At 37.4% G+C, this 19,450-nt stretch overlaps 1 protein-coding gene across 2 annotated transcripts in view; it reads right to left on the minus strand.

Moving 5' to 3' along the window:
- The window catches only part of igsf5b (immunoglobulin superfamily, member 5b), a 29,243-nt gene extending 12,183 nt beyond the window's left edge, over positions 1–17,060 (minus strand). Inside the window, exons 1-4 of one of the 2 annotated variants that reach the window (XM_089120944.1) lie at positions 16,676–17,060; positions 15,475–15,583; positions 12,637–12,960; positions 1,791–2,084 (exon numbers count right to left, since the gene is read on the minus strand). In XM_089120944.1, coding sequence (XP_088977070.1) covers positions 1,791–2,084; positions 12,637–12,960; positions 15,475–15,514 — 658 coding nt within the window. In that variant the 5' untranslated portion in view covers positions 15,515–15,583; positions 16,676–17,060. Of the gene's footprint in view, positions 1–1,790; positions 2,085–12,636; positions 12,961–15,474; positions 15,730–16,675 lie in introns of those variants that run through there. The other variant, XM_089120945.1, reaches the window with a different exon arrangement.
- Positions 17,061–19,450: the final 2,390 nt, after the last annotated feature.

A 19,450-nucleotide genomic window follows, 5' to 3' on the forward strand; every position in this document is an offset into this window, starting at 1 on the left:
GTTGCTTCAATGCATTTAGGGGTGTGGTCCTGCTCAAGACAATCTCCTGAACTCCAAACTGAATGTCAGAATGGGAAAGAAAGGTGATTTAAGACATTTTGAGCGTGGCATGATTGTTGGTGGAGTATTTCACAATCTGCTCAGTTACTGGGATTTTCACGCACAACCATTTCTAGGGTTTACAAAGAATGCTGTGAAAAGGGAAAAACAGACAGTATGCAGCAGTCCTGTGGGCGAAAATGCCTTGTTGATGCTAGAGGTCAGAGGAGAATGGGCCGACTGATTCAAGCTGATAGAAGAGCAACTTTGACTGAAATAACCACTCGTTACAACCGAGGTATGCAGCAAAGCATTTGTGAAAACGCACAACCTTGAGGCGGATGGGCTACAACAGCAGAAGACCCCACCGGGTACCACTCATCTCCACTACAAATAGGAAAAAGAGGCTACAATTTGCCAGAGATCACCAAAATTGGACAGTTGAAGACTGGAAAAATGTTGCCTGGTCTGATGAGTCTCAATTTCTGTTGAGACATTCAGATAGTAGAGTCAGAATTTGGCGTAAACTGAACATGGATCCATCATGTCTTGTTACCACTGTGCAGGCTGGTGGTGGTGGTGTAATGGTGCGGGGGATGTTTTCTTGGCACACTTTAGGCCCCTTAGTGCCAATTGGACATCGTTTAAATGCCACGGTCTACCTGAGCATTGTTTCTGACCATGTCCATCCCTTTATGGCCACCATGTCCCCATCCTCTGATGGCTACTTCCAGCTGGATAATGCACCATGTCACAAAGCTTGAATCATTTCAAATTAGTTTCTTGAACATGACAATGAGTTGACTGTACTAAAATGGCCGCCACAGTCACCAGATCTCAACCCAATAGAGCATCTTTGGGATGTGGTGGAACGGGAGCTTCGTGCCCTGGATGTGCATCCCACAAATCTCCATCAACTGCAAGATGCTATCCTATCAATATGGGCCAACATTTCTAAAGAATGCTTTCAGCTCCTTGTTGAATCAACGCCACGTAGAATTAAGGCAGTTCGGAAGGCGAAAGGGGGTCAAACACAGTATTAGTATGGTGTTCCTTATAACCCTTTAGGTGAGTGTATAACAGTCAACGTAAGACATTTTCCTGGGACAACATATTTTATTGATCCTGGTACAACAATCCAACCTAACCTTGTCCCTAGCCCTAAACCTAACCCTACCCATAAGTTATCCCTAAAATTAGAGGGAAATGATAGTGAATAACACTGATGTAGAAGCTCATAACTTGACATAAACTGTAAACTTGTCCTTGAAATCCAATTGGTTGATTGCGAAGTTGATCCAAAAACATGCTACAATACGATTAAATTAAATGAAGTGGGGGGAAAAATCTAAACTTTTTATGATTTTCATATTGATATATCATCCATCTGTCCTACTTTATATTGTCTGTCTGTAACTACAATGTACTAACATTTAAATTAACAATTTGTTACAATGCATTTCTTGCATTTTATTACATGTTTTACACTGTCCTTATATTTAAAAATACCTGCTTATAGTTACAGCTGTAATTAATTTCCACAGTTACTTCAATAATTGCGTTGTTGACCCTTCCCTTACACCGTTACCCTCCCTCTTAACCTATGTGCCGAACCTCACCCGTATCCCGCCTCAACCGCGGCACGAGTGTTTTGCAGTACAACATGCAAGATATAATAAGTGCATTGTAAACAAAGTGATGAAGATTGATTTGTTTGCAGGAGGAGCTCACTGATGTCCGATCACTCGTACCTAAAGTCAGCTGGACGCTGCTGGTTTGCTGGGCTAAAGCTGCAGACAGAGACGCCACACACTCCACTGCGCCGCTCGCCTCTGCTCTCATCTCCAGCACACTGGTGGAGGTGAACAAGCCGCTGGGGTCCTGAAGACTGCTGGTGTTGTAGTCGCCTCTGTCCACAGCCGTGGCGTTGACCACCCAGGACAGCGAAGGCTTCGGGTACCAGCCGAGCGCTTGGCAATGGAAGGTGACAAGCATTCCTACTTGAACTGACAGGTCACCCTCCAAAATCCTGACATTTCCTTTTTCTAGATTTGAAACGAGACATTTTGAGTTAAACGTCCTCAAAAAGTTGAGATATCTCAAATAGTACCTCATCACTGTTAAACTGTTAAAGGGATAGTTCACCGAAAAATGAAACTCACCCTCATGTCCTTTCAAGCCCGTCAGACCTCCGTTCATCTTCAGGACACAGTTTAAGATATTTTAGATTTAGTCCGAGAGTTTTCTGTCCCTCCATTGGAAATGTATGTACGGTATACTGTCCTTGTCCAGAAAGGTAATAAACACATCATCAAACTAGTCCATGCGACATCAGTGGGTTAGTTACACTGTTTTGAAGCATCGAAAATACATTTTGGTCCAAAGCCATTTTTATTTGAACCCGAATACACGGACACACCAGACACACGTCAACCGCGTCTTACGTCAGCAGCGGCACTGAATGTGGCTCGGCAACAGAACTGGAAGACAACACAATGCTGAATAAAGTCGTAGTTTTTGTTATTTTTGGACCAAAATGTATTTTCGATGCTTCAAAACAGTGTAACTAACCCACTGATGTGACATGGACTACTTTAATGATGTCTTTATTTCCTTTCTGGACAAGGACAGTATACCGTACACACATTTCCAATGGAGGGACAGAAAGCTCTCGGACTAAAACTAAAATATCTTAAACTGTGTCCTGAAGATGAACGGAACGGGGTGAGTCATTCATTAATGACATAATTTTCATTTTTCGTTGAACTAACCCTTTAATAACATACAGTATATCAATTTCATTGCATTAATTGCCAAAACATACACACACGCACCAGCAAAAGTCTGTAAAAATAGGGTTCCCTGATTATATGAAGGGTTTTTTCATACAGATTCCGCTTTGATTTTTTCCGTATGAGTTTTACACGTATTTTTAATTAAGCTGTGCATTGTGTTTTTAAGTAAAAGGTACTTTGTAGATACATTTATTTTACAGTGTACATGTTACATGTAGTTATAACTAGAAATTATGCATAATTACATGCAACTGACCCTAAACCAAACCCTAACCCTAATAAATACGTCATGCAGTTACTTAATATTACTCAGTACTTAAATGTATTATTACAGTTTAATAAAGACACCAATAAACACAAAAACCTTTTATCATTTAACACTGTAAAGCCTGACATATGAAAAAATAGTCCGAAAAAAAAAACGAGCAGAAAAGCAAACTACTTATGAAAAATGCATATAAATATATATTGTATACTAATATGAGCAGTTTTATGTTCTGTAGTTTTACTTTTGGGGGACAACACATAAAATGCAATACAAAATGATTATTGTACAAATACACATTTCTCAAAAGCCTAATCCTATTTGATTCGCACATCGAGTAAGTGTTTATCTTGAAATATTACTAACAATATAACAGTTCTTTCTTATGTTCACCTTTTAGAAATCATTAAAGATTTCACAGCAAACACACATGGGAACCAAGAGCTGAAGGTGATGTTTGAACAATTATACTAAAAGGGTTTTTATTAGCTAACAATTCTAAACTATCAATCAGACGACAGAAGGCGTGTAGAGGAATGTGTCTAACATGTTTTTTTAGCAAAGTTTTGATCATTTATATGCCTTAGAAGTAATATTATATAGTCTAAAAACGGTTAACCTAACAATTTTTTTTTTTTTTGTGAAAAGTTTTGCTTGAAAAGCATGCTGTGCCTTTTCTTTTGAATTAATGTCACTCGGTATTCTATTTGATAAAACATCGCAAAGTATAACGTTTATACATTTTAAGTGTGGCTTAGGAGTTTAAATACCTTTTGAGGCCACTTTATATGTGTTTCTCTTCCACTTTCCACAATTTTTAAATGATTGATGGTTCATAATTGACTAGTTGATGTGACTGGTAAATGTGTGACAGCTAAATTGTCTCTTTTTAAAGAGAACACATTATGGGCTTTTTATTCCTCCTGCAAAAGAGAAACAAAAGGTAAAGCACTGAATTATTATAGACAGCTAATTGAAACTTTCGCTTTAGTTAACTGCATGGCCACAGACATTGATTTGTGAAGGTTTCACTGAGTTAGGCTAGTGATTGTCTTATACTGTACCTCATAAGTCATGTCATGGACCTAGAGACTTTGTCTATATATATATATATATATATACAAATGGCCCTTTAACTAACACACAATGTGATTATGGTTAAAAAAGTGATTGCTGTTATAATGAAAAGACATAGTTTTGAAATTAGATTTAAACACAAGATTTTTACATGTTTGTATGATATAAATGCAAACTCACTACTAGGATGTTTTGAGCATTTCTAAGGTTCTTGTGGGGTATTTGCCACATCGCTAGGGCGTTGCTAGGGTGTTCTGGGCAATTGCTAGGTAGTCCTATAACCAAAAGAGCTCACCATCAACAAAGTCTGATCATAATAGCATCAATACATTAGATGATTTGAGGGATCAGTACTTTAAAACTACACTTTAAAATCTTAAATCTCAAATGTCTAATCATTTAACAATTATGTAATATTTATCTTGTTTGCCATGATAAGACACAGCAGTTTTCTGAATGTAAGAATATAAAACACATCATAAAAAGATAAAATCATAAACACAATCAATTTTAATATAAAACGCATCATAAAAAGATAAAATCATAAACACAATCAATTTTAAAATCGCACTGTACTTTAAATGTTCAGAATCCGCGTGAGGAACTGAAAAGTCAACATCAGTAACCGGGGGCCGGTTACAGTTTTATTAATTCTAACCATACAATGTGTAAGAACACGAATGTGAACAAACGTAAATGACGTGCCCGAGCTACAGTATATCATCACGAAAGTTTAAACCTTGCCAACTTAAACATTCAAGTATTCATGAAAGGGAACTAAATTCGCACACTGTGAGGGAAGTTTAAACAGAGAGCGCACTGATACTAAATTGAGTTGTCTTTCACATTCTTGCGCTTGAACGGACAAATTCACAAAAAAATATGTAAAAAAAATGCCCAAGTCTGCGAGTATCCTAATAAACATTTTCAGTTACGTCACATGTGTAATGAATACATCAGTATATTGGATCCATACATTCAGTCTTAAAGTGACAGCAGCCTAATATACCTGCTGCTGTCTGCATTTTTGATGTTAAAAGAATACTCGCTGCTCTTGAATAACTTTTGAAACTTTAATATGGATTAACCATTGTTAAATTATACAGTGAAGACTGCAGTGTTATTTTACATTTGATTAGCCTACTTTATGAAATTTCTATACCTGAAAATTGTGAATTTTCACTGGTAGCCTATCCTAAATGTTGGTGTCATAACTGCCTGTTCCCTTTCAAACGCTAATTTAAGCGCTATGGGAAAACGTCTTCTGATGACATCATCTTCAGAGGTTATTTGAGCCAAATTATTGCCGTGTTTGCCACACACGCTCACAACTGGTCAAACTGAAATGTTTTTAAATCAGGTGTAACAGAGGCCAGCTAGTAGTTGCTGTGCGAGTAAACCTCACTCCCCTGATCTCAATAGGCGCTCTAGCGACACGCTCTAGAGGCTGCAGTCTTTAGCCTCCTTGTTAGAGCGCCTGACTCTCATGCCGGAGACCCGGGTTCGAGGCCCACTCAGAGCGGGTTGAGTCGGACCCGGGTGTAGGGGTTACACAAGCACAGGATCTCGTTCCATGTTTTGACAATGCGTATACATCCAACGCACATGGCACCCTTTAGCTATTGTCAATATGAGACGCAGATATATATGGGCCAGAAGGCGCCTCCTAGTGGTCTAACCCTAACCCTACCCCAGACCTAAACCTACCCATAACCGAAGCGTGTTATATTGATGACAAAGGGTGCCATGTGAGTTGGATGTATAAGCGTCACTATATGATGCCCTAGGATGAGAATGGGTTACAGGCAAGTAACCCAAGACGTCTTTGCGTCTTTATGGTCAGTAAAAAAACTATTTATGGTTGCCGATAAATTTTCTTAAAGTCCCTATGAAATCAAAATTGACCATACTTACTTTGTTTGCCTAAATTGATCGTTTTGTGGTGAACAATTCATACACGCAAGTCAATCCACACAAAAAAAAAATGTTTGGCTTCGTAATCTTTAATCAAATTTTGAAAATGCCCCTCCCCTCTGCATTGGAGGACCTTGCCCGATGACGTAGGCTTTACGGTTTGGGTGTCTCCTTTAACATTCATAACCACGCCCCTCCAACTGCTGTGTGTTTGCCTCATTTAGTATTCCGTTTCTCTCCGAAATACGTCACAACACTGAAGAAAAGTCGTTTGCAACTTCCGGTTCACGGGGACTTTAAGTCATCGGCCATTGTCAGGTGTGGCAAAAAGTTCGTTTTATGCCCAAACAGTGACTCCGGGCTGATCAGACAGTCACATCCATAGCACAAAAAACTGTGTGAGTTATGCGTCAGTAAGTTATACTGAAATTAAATCATTATCAAGTTCAAATTACAGACTGAAAATTTTAATACTGTATTTTTTGGCTGATAACAATAAGACTTACATAAATATCTTGCGCTGAGTCTGTGTCTGGTCTTGACTGTGTAATTTGAAAGCAGAGCCATTCATCCCGTGTCAACTGGGGGATTTTTTTTTTTTCCAGCAGGAGGGCCAGGCAGGGAAAATTACTGTCTATGAGACAGCGTTTAATCTGGAAGAAGTATGGCTGGCCATGCCTCTAATGAAAAGCTTTGTGAGCAATCCTGAGTCGGAAAGCCTGACACACGTTTAGCCCTTCCTGATTTACGCCCTGAACCCGATTCTCTTGCCAAGCTAATCTGTAGAGGAAAGTCATAACGAAAGTGAATATGAATAAGAGATGGGCTACATCCCATTTCACATACAATCCATCCTAAATAGTATTCAGGATTAGAATTAATGTGTCCCAGTATTATGTCCCAGGACTCATAGGACTTGTGTGAATGATGATAGACGGGAATATCTGACGGCAGACATCGCGAACAATGTTACTATGTGCAGTTTGTCAACATATAACATGAGACGTCGTCTTTTTGTCTAATATCTGTACCTAACATTAGTCGTTCGCGGTCAAAACACTGCAAACACAGTTTGATGTCGCGATTTTCAATGCCCAGAGCCTGTTAAACTTGAGCCAACCAACCCCGTGACGTCACCTGCACAATGGCGGCGAAAGATACAAAGTTTTTTTTCTTTTTTTCTTCTAAATGTTAACATTTGTAATGTTTCTTATATAATTGTTGATTATATTGGAAATCCATCTTGTTAATCATGTAAACTTGATTCACCGCTTCATTTCCCCTTTAACACACTATGGTAAAATTGTTTTGAGGTCATAACAGGTTATTTCAGGTTAGGAAATGTACAGTGAAATTAATACATGCTGGCTGGGTCATTTTCTTACGAATTACCAACCCGATCTCACGGGAATTCCTACGAATTTTACGAGTTGGCTAATTTGTAACAATTCATACGACCTCACTCGTACAAATTAGTACGATTTTGCGAAATCGTATATATTTTACGAATTGGCCAATTCGTATGAATTCGTACGAATGACCTACCCCTGACCCCGCCCCTAAACCTAACCATCAAGTGGGTTTGGACAAATCGTATGAATTCGTACGAGTGAGGTCGTACGAATTAGCCACTTTTTAATCACTCGTACGAATTGGTCGTGAGATAGGGTAGGAATTACTGTTAATCAACAGCAAAATTATGCTAACATCACATTCATTTACTGCTGTTGTTTTTCACTGTGAATTCGCATGATAAAATTGTCTTTAACATGGATGATCCCACTTTAATAAATGACATTGTTTAGTACTGTAATTGTTTTAAAGTCACCATAATGATGATCAGTGTTCCATTGGCTTGGGATCTTGAACATTGTATATGCATATTCAAATTTCTGATCTAGCCAAGTCAGAAGTTTGACAAAGGAAAACATTTGTTAAAACAATGACAAGCTATAGTAGAACAAAGCAGGGAAGTCACCACATAAAAAAACAGTATACTATGTTCACAAATGGTACTTTTTGGCCTTTTTTCACTTGGCGTCCCCTTCAGTAAAAAAGTCAATACAGTAATTGAAGGTAAAAACAATGACGATTGTGAATCACTGCAAGCATGCCCAATCACACGTGGGCCGGTCTGTTTGTCTTAATGAGAAACCGCTATTGCATTTAGTCCAGCACATGCAAATGAATGGGAGCCTTTTGTAATAAAAGGAGTGAAGAGGATTTGTGGTTCCCTGAAGATTTGTGGGCGCCCTTCAACTGTACGTCTGGCCCAGTGTATCACAAATCACCGCCAGAGATGCTGACTGCTAACTGAAAATGAATGCCAAGATGCCCAATTAATTCCAAAGCACTGTTAGTCACAGACTTGCCCCACCACAACCACATGGAACGGCTCTATTAAACACACACGACTGTTAATAGGGACATATACCAAGCCAAATTTGTGATCTTAGTGATGAATGGGATTACTCCATAATGGCTTTTAGCTGAGCTGTGGTTTAGTTGCAGCCACAGAATCGATTAATTATTAAGGAATAAATCCGGTTAGGTCTTAAAAAGTGATTGATTTGGTGATGTATTTGTAGATTGAGGTGTTTTATCTATGGAGTACTGAGGAACATAGGACTTTTAGCTGTCTAAAAGAGATCTGATAAACAAGTTTATTACAAACAGGCTTATGAAAATGAATCCTGGAGTTCTACAGGATCTTAATTCTTCCTACCTGATGAAAGCACATATGAAATCCTACGTGATACCTGTGAAATATTTCTGCCGGCGTCTTGTAGTGGTTTTGTTAAGGTGATTTCTGGAGTACTACTTGAAATGCTAGCTAAACTGCAAAAAGTTTAGATCTTACACACTTTCAGAGCAGGCCTGAAAGTGGCCTACAACATTAAAAGCTTGATTTTCACCAAATCAAACTTTAATAAATATCATATACGCAAAATATTTTATTTTATAACAGTTTAAACAACACCCTTTTCAACTAAAAACATAAAACTTTTTTAAAAAGTTTTTTTAAAGGACTCTCAAATATCTTAGATGTTTATTATTTTTGTGATATATGATATGTTCACTAAGCCTAAAATGCAACAAAAAGTATTTTCTTTCCACTAAGTGTAAACCGTTGTTAGATACTATTCAAATTAAAATATACTATTAAAAAAAATAACATTTAAGATATTTGGCGTTCTAACAACAAAAAGCCTGCCAAATATGATCTGCCAGATACAATGCTGATATTTTTTGCAAATATCGCCCAAATTGACTAATTGATTGTGTGCGTGTCTATATAAGTATATTAAAAATCATTTCATAGGAAGCTTATATAATTAAGAGCCAAACTGATTATATGAAGTCTGAATATATAGTTATAATTCTGAATAATATCAATGTAAATCCTGAATATATAGATATAGGTCAGAATATATATTTAAAAATCCTGAATGTATTTAGGGCCTGAATTTTAATTTTTGTGGATATTGCACAAAACTTTACTCATTCCCACAAGGTCCATGTTTATAATGTGCCTTTAGAAAAGAAAACGCACAGAACACCAAAGTATAGAGTAAAGAGGAGACAAGACAAAGAAAGGCTGAAAATGAAGGCTATGTATTAACAGAAAGACGATGGACTAATTATTAACTAGACACTGCAGGTGTGACATTTAACCATGGTAACCAATGAACAAGGACAAAGGAATCTGAACAGGAAACAGTGCCAATCACATAGAAACACAACTCAAGCTAAACTCAAACACAGAACAGACTTGAAACATCAAGTCATCAATAAAAACAGAACTAGCTGAAATTAAATAGGTTTAGTAATTTTGTTTTAGTTAACGTTTGTTTAGTTTTACAAGCTACATCTTGAATAAAACTTTTTCTAGTATATTATATAAAATAATAATATAAAATCATATAATAATTTATTTTTATTGAAGACCTTATAAGAATTGAGAATATTAGTCAGTTTCGGCAGCAGTAACTAAAAAGCAATATGACTCCCATTAGAATGACAAGTCAGGGTGAGAAATGTGTGGACCAGATGGGCTCTGATGGCTCCTGAATCTAAGATTAGAGTCGAGCAGTGCTTTCTGTCTCTGTTTACCGCCCGGTAGAGTGGCTTTGCAGTAGGTATTTTTAATGGTCCCCAATCGATTCCCATCCCAAGAGCCTTTGCTGGCATCGACAATGTCATATGCTCCGTCAAATCTGCCAGAGCAGCAGTCTTCACTTCAGCCAGCAGCGAATGAATTCCCCCGCATGAAAAACACCTTAGTCGATGCTCACTCCTAAATCAGCCATCTCGTATAAAAACTGACAGCTTCTCTGCATTCGGAAGGATCTGGCCTTTATATCAACTCATAGCCAATGTGTGAACAAGAATATCTTCATTTCATAATCATTATGGAGCAAAAGAGTTGCTGGAGATTTGTACATATTTTTAGTGATAGGTATGTTGATACCCAAGTCATTTTCAGGAAATGGTGTCATTATCCACATGAGTACCCATATAGCAACATTGTGCCAGATGTGGGCTGGATCTGGGAAGACACATTGAAAGATGATCTGGTCCACATTCAGTGTGGAATGACGGCCCTTGGGTGGCTCACTTCTGTTTGCCAGATATGGGCCACAAGCAGGCCATAGCAATGCCACAGTCATGTCAGCCAAGAACAAAGAAATAAACCAGAACTGGACCGTATCTGAGCCACAAAATCTGTGTATTTTAAATATGGACTCATTTCAGCCTTAATAAGCCGATTAATATGCAGATTCACTGATGGAAAGAAGAGAACAGAAAAAAAGACGAGCAGAAACACAAGAATTACAACTGACTTCAGAAACAGCCTTAGATCAAATCAACTAAAGAGAAAAGAAGACATTAAATCTCTGAAGATCTCAGCAGAGGAGGATTAAACAACTCCACAAACAGCATTACCAGCTTCACTTATTACGGTATAACCTTTAGAAAAATAACCTTGTAGATGGGTGGATGTGTGTTTGATAGATGGAGGGATGGATGTTTGTATAGATAGATGGATGGATGGAGGGTTGGATGTTTGGATGGATGGATGGATGGATGGATGTGTGTATAGATAGATAGATAGATGGATGGATGGATGGATGGATGGATGGATGGATGGATGGATGGATGGATGTTTGTATGATAGATGGATGGATGGAGGGTTGGATGTTTGGATGGATGGATGGATGGATGGATGGATGGATGTGTGTATAGATAGATGGATGGATGTTTGTATAGATACATGGATGGATGGAGGGTTGGATGTTTGTATGGATAGATGGATGGATGGATGGATGGATGGATGGATGGATGGATGATAGATAGATGTTTGTATGGATGGATAGATATGTATGTTTGTATAGATGGATGGATGAATGGATGTTTGTATGGATGGATGAATGTTTGTATGGATGGATGAATGTTTGTATAGATGGATGGATGAATGGATGTTTGTATGGATGAATGAATGTTTGTATGGATGGATGGATGGATAGATAGATGTTTGTATAGATGGATGGATGGATGGATAGATGTTTGTACGGATGGATGAATGTTTGTATAGATGGATGGATGAATGGATGGATGGATAGATGTTTGTATAGATAGATGGATGGATGAATAGATGTTTGTATAGATAGATGGATGGATGAATAGATGTTTGTATAGATAGATGGATGGATGGATGGATGGATAGATGTTTGTATAGATAGATGGATGGATGGATGGATGGATGGATGGATGGATGGATGGATGGATGGATGGATGGATGGATGGATGGATGGATGGATAAATGTTTGTATGGATGGATGGATGGGTGGATGGATTGATAGATGTTTGTATGGATGGATAGATAGATGTTTGTATAGATAGATGGATGTATGGATAGATAGATGTTTGTATAATAGGTGGATGGATGGGTGGATGGATTGATAGATGTTTGTATGAATGGATAGATAGATGTTTGTATGGATTGATGGATGGATGTTTGTATAGATGGATGAATGTGTGTATAGATGGATGGATGGATAGATAGATGTTTGTATGGATGTATAGATGTTTGTATGGATGTTTGTATAGATAGATTGATGTTTATTTATTTATTTATTTAAATTTTTAAAACAGGAAAAGATTTAGGACAATCGGGCCTGGCTAAGTATAAAACTGATTTTCAGCAGGTTCCTGCTCTGCAGAACATAAAAACCACATACACAACTAAGCTCACACACTAGACAGCTAGAGACAACAACAGACACACAAACCAAGATATTGGGCAACAAGAGGGGCTGTAAAGCCGTCTCAATGGTCACAGATATACCTGTCCATTAAATGGCGAGCAAATGTTATTGTAAATAGTCTTCTTGATGTGATATGTTTGATGTGTTTTTTTAGATAGATGGATGTATGTATGTATGGATGTTTGTATGGATGGATGGATGAATGAATGGATGGATGGATAGACAGAGAGACAGATTGATTTGTTTATTTTTAAGTGCTCAACAAAAGGTAACATACCTTGTACAAACAGGTCCGCTGTTGATCTGCCGAGTCTGGAGGGGGGCAGAAGTTCACATGTGAGCTCCTGTACAGTGGGGCTGAAAGAGGCGTTCATCAAGACTAACTCCCACACTGAGACAGCAGACAGCGAGTGATTCACCGTCAATACACTGTCATCTTTTCCCATGAGACCATGAACCACAGAGATGCTGAGGATCGTCCTTCCACCTAACAGCCACGTCATGACATCCCAGGATTCATCAGTGCTGCAGTTAAAGTGGACCTCACTGCCTCGCAACACAGTGGCATTCTTCGGTTCTAGATGAAGAAAAGAGGCTACAGCTGTGAAGAGGAGAGACACAGTTTAATACATCTCATGACACAGATTCTTGGTGTTCAGATGTATTACTTTATTCTAAAAAAATGTTCTGTTCAGTGTTCTCTTTTAGAAAAATAACCTTGTAGATGGATGGATGTTTGTTTGGATGAATGGGTGGATGGAAAGATGGATGTTTGTTTGTTTGTTTGTTTGTTTGTTTGTTTGTTTGTTTGTTTGTATGGATGTTTGTTTGGATGAGTGGATGGATGGATGGATGGATAGTTGGATTAATCATTGGTTTGTTGATTGGTTGTATGAATGAATGGATGGATGGATGTTTGTTTGTTTGGATGGAAGGATGGATGGATGGGTGGATAGTTGGATGGTTGGGTGGATAGTTGGATGTTTGGTTGGATGGATGGATGTTTGTATGGATGGATGGTTGGATGGATTGATAGCTGGATGTTTGTTTCTTTGTTTCTTTGTTTGTTTGGATGGATAGATAGATGGTTGGTTGAATGGATGGGTGTATAGTTGGATGGATGTTTGTTTGGATGGATGGATGGATGTTTGGATGGTTGGGTGGATGGGTGGTTGGGTGGATAGTTGGATGGTTGGGTGGATAGTTGGATGTTTGGTTGGATGGATGGATGTTTGTATGGATGGATGGTTGGTTGGATGGATTGATAGTTGGATCTTTGTTTCTTTGTTTCTTTGTTTGGATGGATGGATGTTTGTTTGGATGGATAGATAGATAGATGGTTGGTTGAATGGATGGGTGGATAGTTGGATGGATGTTTGTTTGGATGGATGGATGGATGGATGGATGTTTGGATGGTTGGGTGGTTGGGTGGATAGTTGGATGTTTGGATGGATGGGTGGATGTTTGTTTGGATGGATGGATGATGGATGGGTGGATGTTTGTTTGGATGGATGGATGGAAGGTTGGATAGTTGGATGTTTGTTTGTTTGTTTGTTTGTTTGTTTGTTTGTTTGTTTGTTTGTTTGGATGGATGGATGGATGGATGGAAGGTTGGAGAGTTGGATGATGGATGTTTGGATGGATGGATGAATGAATTTATGGTTGGTTGGATGGATGGATGGGTGGATGTTTGTTTGGATGGATGAATGGATGGATGGATGGAAGGTTGGATAGTTGGATGTTTGTTTGTTTGTTTGTTTGGATGGATGGATGGATGGATGGAAGGTTGGAGAGTGGGATGTTTGTTTGTTTGGATGGATGGGTGGATGAATGGAAGGTTGGAGAGTGGGATGTTTGTTTGTTTGGATGGATGGATGGATGGGTGGATAGTTGGATGTTTGGATGGATGGATGTTTGGATGGATGGATAGTTGTTTGGATGGATGTTTGTTTGGATGAATGGATGGATGGATAGGTGGAAGTTTGTTTGGATGGATGGATAGATTGTTGGATGAATGGATGGGTGATAGCTGGATATTTTTTGGATGGATGGATGAATGAATTAATGGTTGGTTGGTTGGATGGATGGATGGATGGATGGATGTTTGTTTGGATGGATGGATGGAAGGTTGGATAGTTGGATGTTTGTTTGTTTGGATGGTTGTTTGTTTGGATGAATGGATGGATGGTTGGATGAAAGGATGGGTGGATAGTTGGATATTTTTTGGATGGATGGATGGATGAATTAATGTTTGGTTGGATGGATGGATGGATGGATGTTTGGATGGATAGATAGATGGTTGGATGAATGGATAGTTGGATTTTTTTGGATGGATGGATTAATGAATGGTTGGATAAATGGATGGATGGATGGATGTTTGTTTGGATGAATGGATGGATGGTTGGATGGATGAATGAATGGATGGATATGTGGATGTTTGTTTGGATGGATAGATAGATGGTTGGATGAATGGATAGTTGGATATTTTTTGGGATGGATGGATGGATGAATGAATTGTTGGATGGATGGTTGTATTGATGGATGGTTGGATGTTTGTTTGGATGGATAGATACATGGTTGGATGAATGGGTAGTTGAATTTTTTTGGATGGATGGATATATAGATGGTTGGATGAATGGATGGGTGGATATTTTTTGGATGGATGGATTAACGAATGGATAAATGGATGGATGGATGGATGGATGGATGGATGGACACAATTTAATAAATTACATGACACGCATTCTTGGTCATTCTTCAGATGTATTACTATATTCTAAAAAAGCATTTCATACGTACAATATCCATTTAATTTATAAACATCGTTTCCATTTATGAATTAAAATTATTTTGTTAAAAGACAAACATGTTGATGTACTTAGATTGCAATTAGGAAAAAATGTATAATACATATTTTTAATAATCCATCCATCCATACATCCTCAGTTCATGCAGTAGAGTCCCTGAAATGTGGTTCAATCCTTCAGATTACTTAAGTCTCCGCTATTCTGTATAAATGTACATGCCACTTTAATCCTAAAGCTAATTTTCTTGGAAGCAAAGTCGTGTAGTCGGATAAACACACAAACCTGTACTCAGCAGATGACACACTCACCTTGGATTATTACACACAGCTGGAGGATGTGGCCATGCATATTGCCAGAGAAACAGTCAGGCCATTGTTCAGCACAGCAAGGACACGGCGGAGAACATATTTGCTATTGCTACAAAATATAAAATTGTTGTAACTTTTACCTTATTTTCAACATGGGTCACACACTGAAATTGTTGCAGTAACATTTATATAAAATACCTTACAGTAAAGTGTTGTGAAATGTGTTCAACATGCTTTTCTCAGACTATTTAAATACATTTAAAAAATTTCATCATTATTTTATTTCATTACACACAGATTATGTTAGTATAATCACTTAATAATATTTGTATCATAATATGCCAATGGTGAGAGTTCAAAAAGGGCAAAAAACACACACTTCTTGTGTGTTTTTTGCCACACGTTTGCATGCATGTAACTCTTATTTTATACATCAATTTAATTTAATTATATATTCTTATGGAAATATATATTTATAAATTTGATCATTTATAAATGTGTAATTTATGTTTAATTTACATTTATAAATGTACATGTTTAATATATATTTTAAAATATTTTATATTAGGTCGTAAAATGTGCTTAGGTGATATATGGAATGTGTCCCTATATTATTATTATTATTATTATACACACATGCTGAATGTGAAATATTACATGGCCTAAATATACACTTTCCCTTTAAAATCCAAATAAATATATATATTGAAATTAATAACAATAAATAAATAAATAAATAATTCAACTTTTACTTTACAGTAACAAGACATGTAGGGAAAGTGTGTAATTTTGATGAAAATAATATAATAAAAAAATAAAAATAAAATTAGTCTAATTTCTCTGTGAAAAATAAATTCTTATTTTTTTTCTTTTGAGTTACATTACAATCATGTTCTGGTTTTGTAAGATTCACCCGAATACAATTTATATGTTTGTTGCTGTAAAAATAAAAATAAAAATGAAAAACAAGAATAAAAACAAACTAAACATTAGACGTTGAACATTATTCCCACATTATAGTGCATGAGTCTGCTAACACTGTAACTCTAAAACATGACAACACATGAAAAAGATATTGTTTGACCTTATAATATTGCAATGGGTCACCGTTTGCACCTGTGACCCACATTTGTCCAACTTATAAAATACTTAAAGGATTTATTGAATTACTGAATAACAAATCCTGCTGCTGCATTCTTACCTTGCGTTTCCCAGGATGGGTCATACAGTATTCCAGAAAGCTTGTCACACACAGAGATCCCGTTTCCCACAGTCAGTACAGACAGTAGCAGATTGTGTGGAACTGTGGGATGTGGCCAAAACCAGCAGGTTAAATATTACTGAAAGCAAAACAGCTTTTTTAGCCTTGAACTGACCACTGCAAATCTGCAGTGACTCACAGGCCGCTGTAAATATATTAGTGACGGCCTAAAATAACGTCTGAAATTTGCTGCTATTGTTAAGTCAGACGTGAGCATGGGGAAACCTCCTTGTTGTCCGTTCACTATCTCTAGGGAATATCTTTGAGGTCACATCCTGTTTGTTGAATCGGCACCACCCTGGTTGAACATTTCTGCTCTTTAGATACACACAATGTGTCAAGAATAGAACATAATGAAGCAGACGGCGCATTTAAAACTCACACTTTAATGGTAAATAAGGGTACTTCCAACCATTCACTTCTGTCTACGTACAAAGTGCATTCGAGCTACAGAGAATGGCTTCCCGCAGGGACTGACGTCACATATTCAGACTGAAATCAGACACAATAGACTGAAAAAGGAGGGAATTATGACTTATGCGCTTTTTACAGTGTCATTGTCTAATTTTAACTTCAACTGTGGTTGTAACCAACTTTCAAGCATTTTGTGTAGTCTAATTTTGCCCCAATGAAGTATGTATACATGTACATTTAACTACAGACAGTACACGTTTTGGACACACCTACTCTTTATACTTATATTACTACTTATATTTTCCATATTTCAGGATGCCAATTATGTAGTGGCCGGAAATATTAAGCAAATCAAAACTATTATATTTTAACTGTGGTTTATAAACAGTATTTTTTACCTGAGGGCCTAACTTTTAAATTGTAATTTAAACTATCAGCAAATATTGTTAGCCATGATTTCATATTCAACTAGCTAAAACTGTTTGGGCAATTTCCAATCATACTGTAAGATGATCAAACATTTATTTTACCATGAGCTGTAAAGACCCAACAATATGCAAAATTATTGACTTATGGTGAAAAATATCATTGACAATATTGGATTTTAAATTGAATTCTCTTTCATGCTATTAGCAAAACAAAACTATAGTCAATGTTCATTTTCATGAACCATATTTATTGTCTTTTGGATCAGTTTTCTTTTGCCTTGCGCAGTTTTATTCAGTTTTTGGGGATAATGGGATATCAAGCACCTGCAAATGTTAGCATCTACAAAATGTTATCTTACGGCTAGCTTTGCTAAGCGCAAATGCTAGCATCTACAAAAATGTTCTCACAGCTAGCTTCCCAGACAGCAAACTGACATTCAATCAACATGGAAACGACGTCTCTCATGATATCGAAACAACGTTGATCTGGCATTGTTTTGCTCATCGAATTAACGTTGAACCAACGTCAGACGCGGCATTCTTCAAAGCCAAATGAAAATCGAAAATTGGTTTGCTTTCATAACGTTGAAACAACGTTGATTTCAAGTTGATTTTCCGTTAGTTTTGAAAGAATGACGTTGGTTCAACATTAATTCGATGAGCAAAACAATGTCAGATCAACGTTGTTTCGATGTCATGTTTCCACGTTGATTCAATGTCAGTTGGCTATCTGGGTTAGCTAAGCGCAAATGCTAGCATCTACAAAATGTTATCTTACAGCTAGCTTGGCTAAGCGCAAATGTTAGCATCTACAAAATGTTACTTTACAGCTAGTTTCCCAGACAGCAAACTGACATTGAATTAACGTGGAAACGACGTCTCTCATGACATTGAAACAACGTTGATTTTGCTCATCGAATTAACATTGAACCAACGTCAGACGCGGCATTCTTCAAAGCTAAATGAAAATCGAAAATTGGTTTGCTTTCATAACGTTGAAACAACGCGTTGATTTCTGATTTCAAGTTGATTTTCCGTTAGTTTTGAAAGAATGACGCGTCTGACGTTGGTTCAACGTTAATTCGATGAGCAAAACTATGTCAGATCAACGTTGTTTCGATGTCATGTTTCCACGTTGATTTAATGTCAGTTTGCTATCTGGGTTGGCTAAGCATAAATTTTAGCATCTACAAAATGTTATCTTACTGCTAGTTTGGCTAAGCGCAAATGTTAGCATCTACAAAATGTTACTTTACAGCTAGCTTGGCTAAGCATAAATTTTAGCATCTACAAAATGTTATCTTACTGCTAGTTTGGCTAAGTGCAAATGTTAGCATCTACAAAATGTTATCCCAGACAGCAAACTGACATTGAATCAACGTGGAAATGACGTCTCTCATGACATTGAAACAACGTTGATTTTGCTCATCGAATTAACGTTGAACCAACGTCAGACGCGGCATTCTTCAAAGCTAAATGAAAATCGAAAATTGGTTTGCTTTCATAACGTTGAAACAACGCGTTGATTTCAAGTTGATTTTCCGTTAGTTTTGAAAGAATGACGCGTCTGACGTTGGTTCAACGTTAATTCGATGAGCAAAACAATGTCAGATCAACGTTGTTTCGATGTCATATTTCCACGTTGATTCAATGTCAGTCTGCTATCTGGGATCTCACAGCTAGCTTAGCTAAGCGCAAATGTTAGCATCTACAAAATGTTATCTTACAGCTAGCTTGGCTAAGCGCCAATGTTAGCATCTACAAAATGCTATCTCACAGCTAGCATAGCTAAGCGCAAATGTTAGCATCTACAAAATGTTATCTTACAGCTAGCTTGGCTAAGCGCAAATGTTACCATCTAGAAAATGTTATC

Source organism: Pimephales promelas, chromosome 16, assembly GCF_988280905.1.
Source record: "Pimephales promelas chromosome 16, fPimPro1.hap1.1, whole genome shotgun sequence".
Lineage (NCBI taxonomy): Eukaryota > Metazoa > Chordata > Actinopteri > Cypriniformes > Leuciscidae > Pimephales > Pimephales promelas.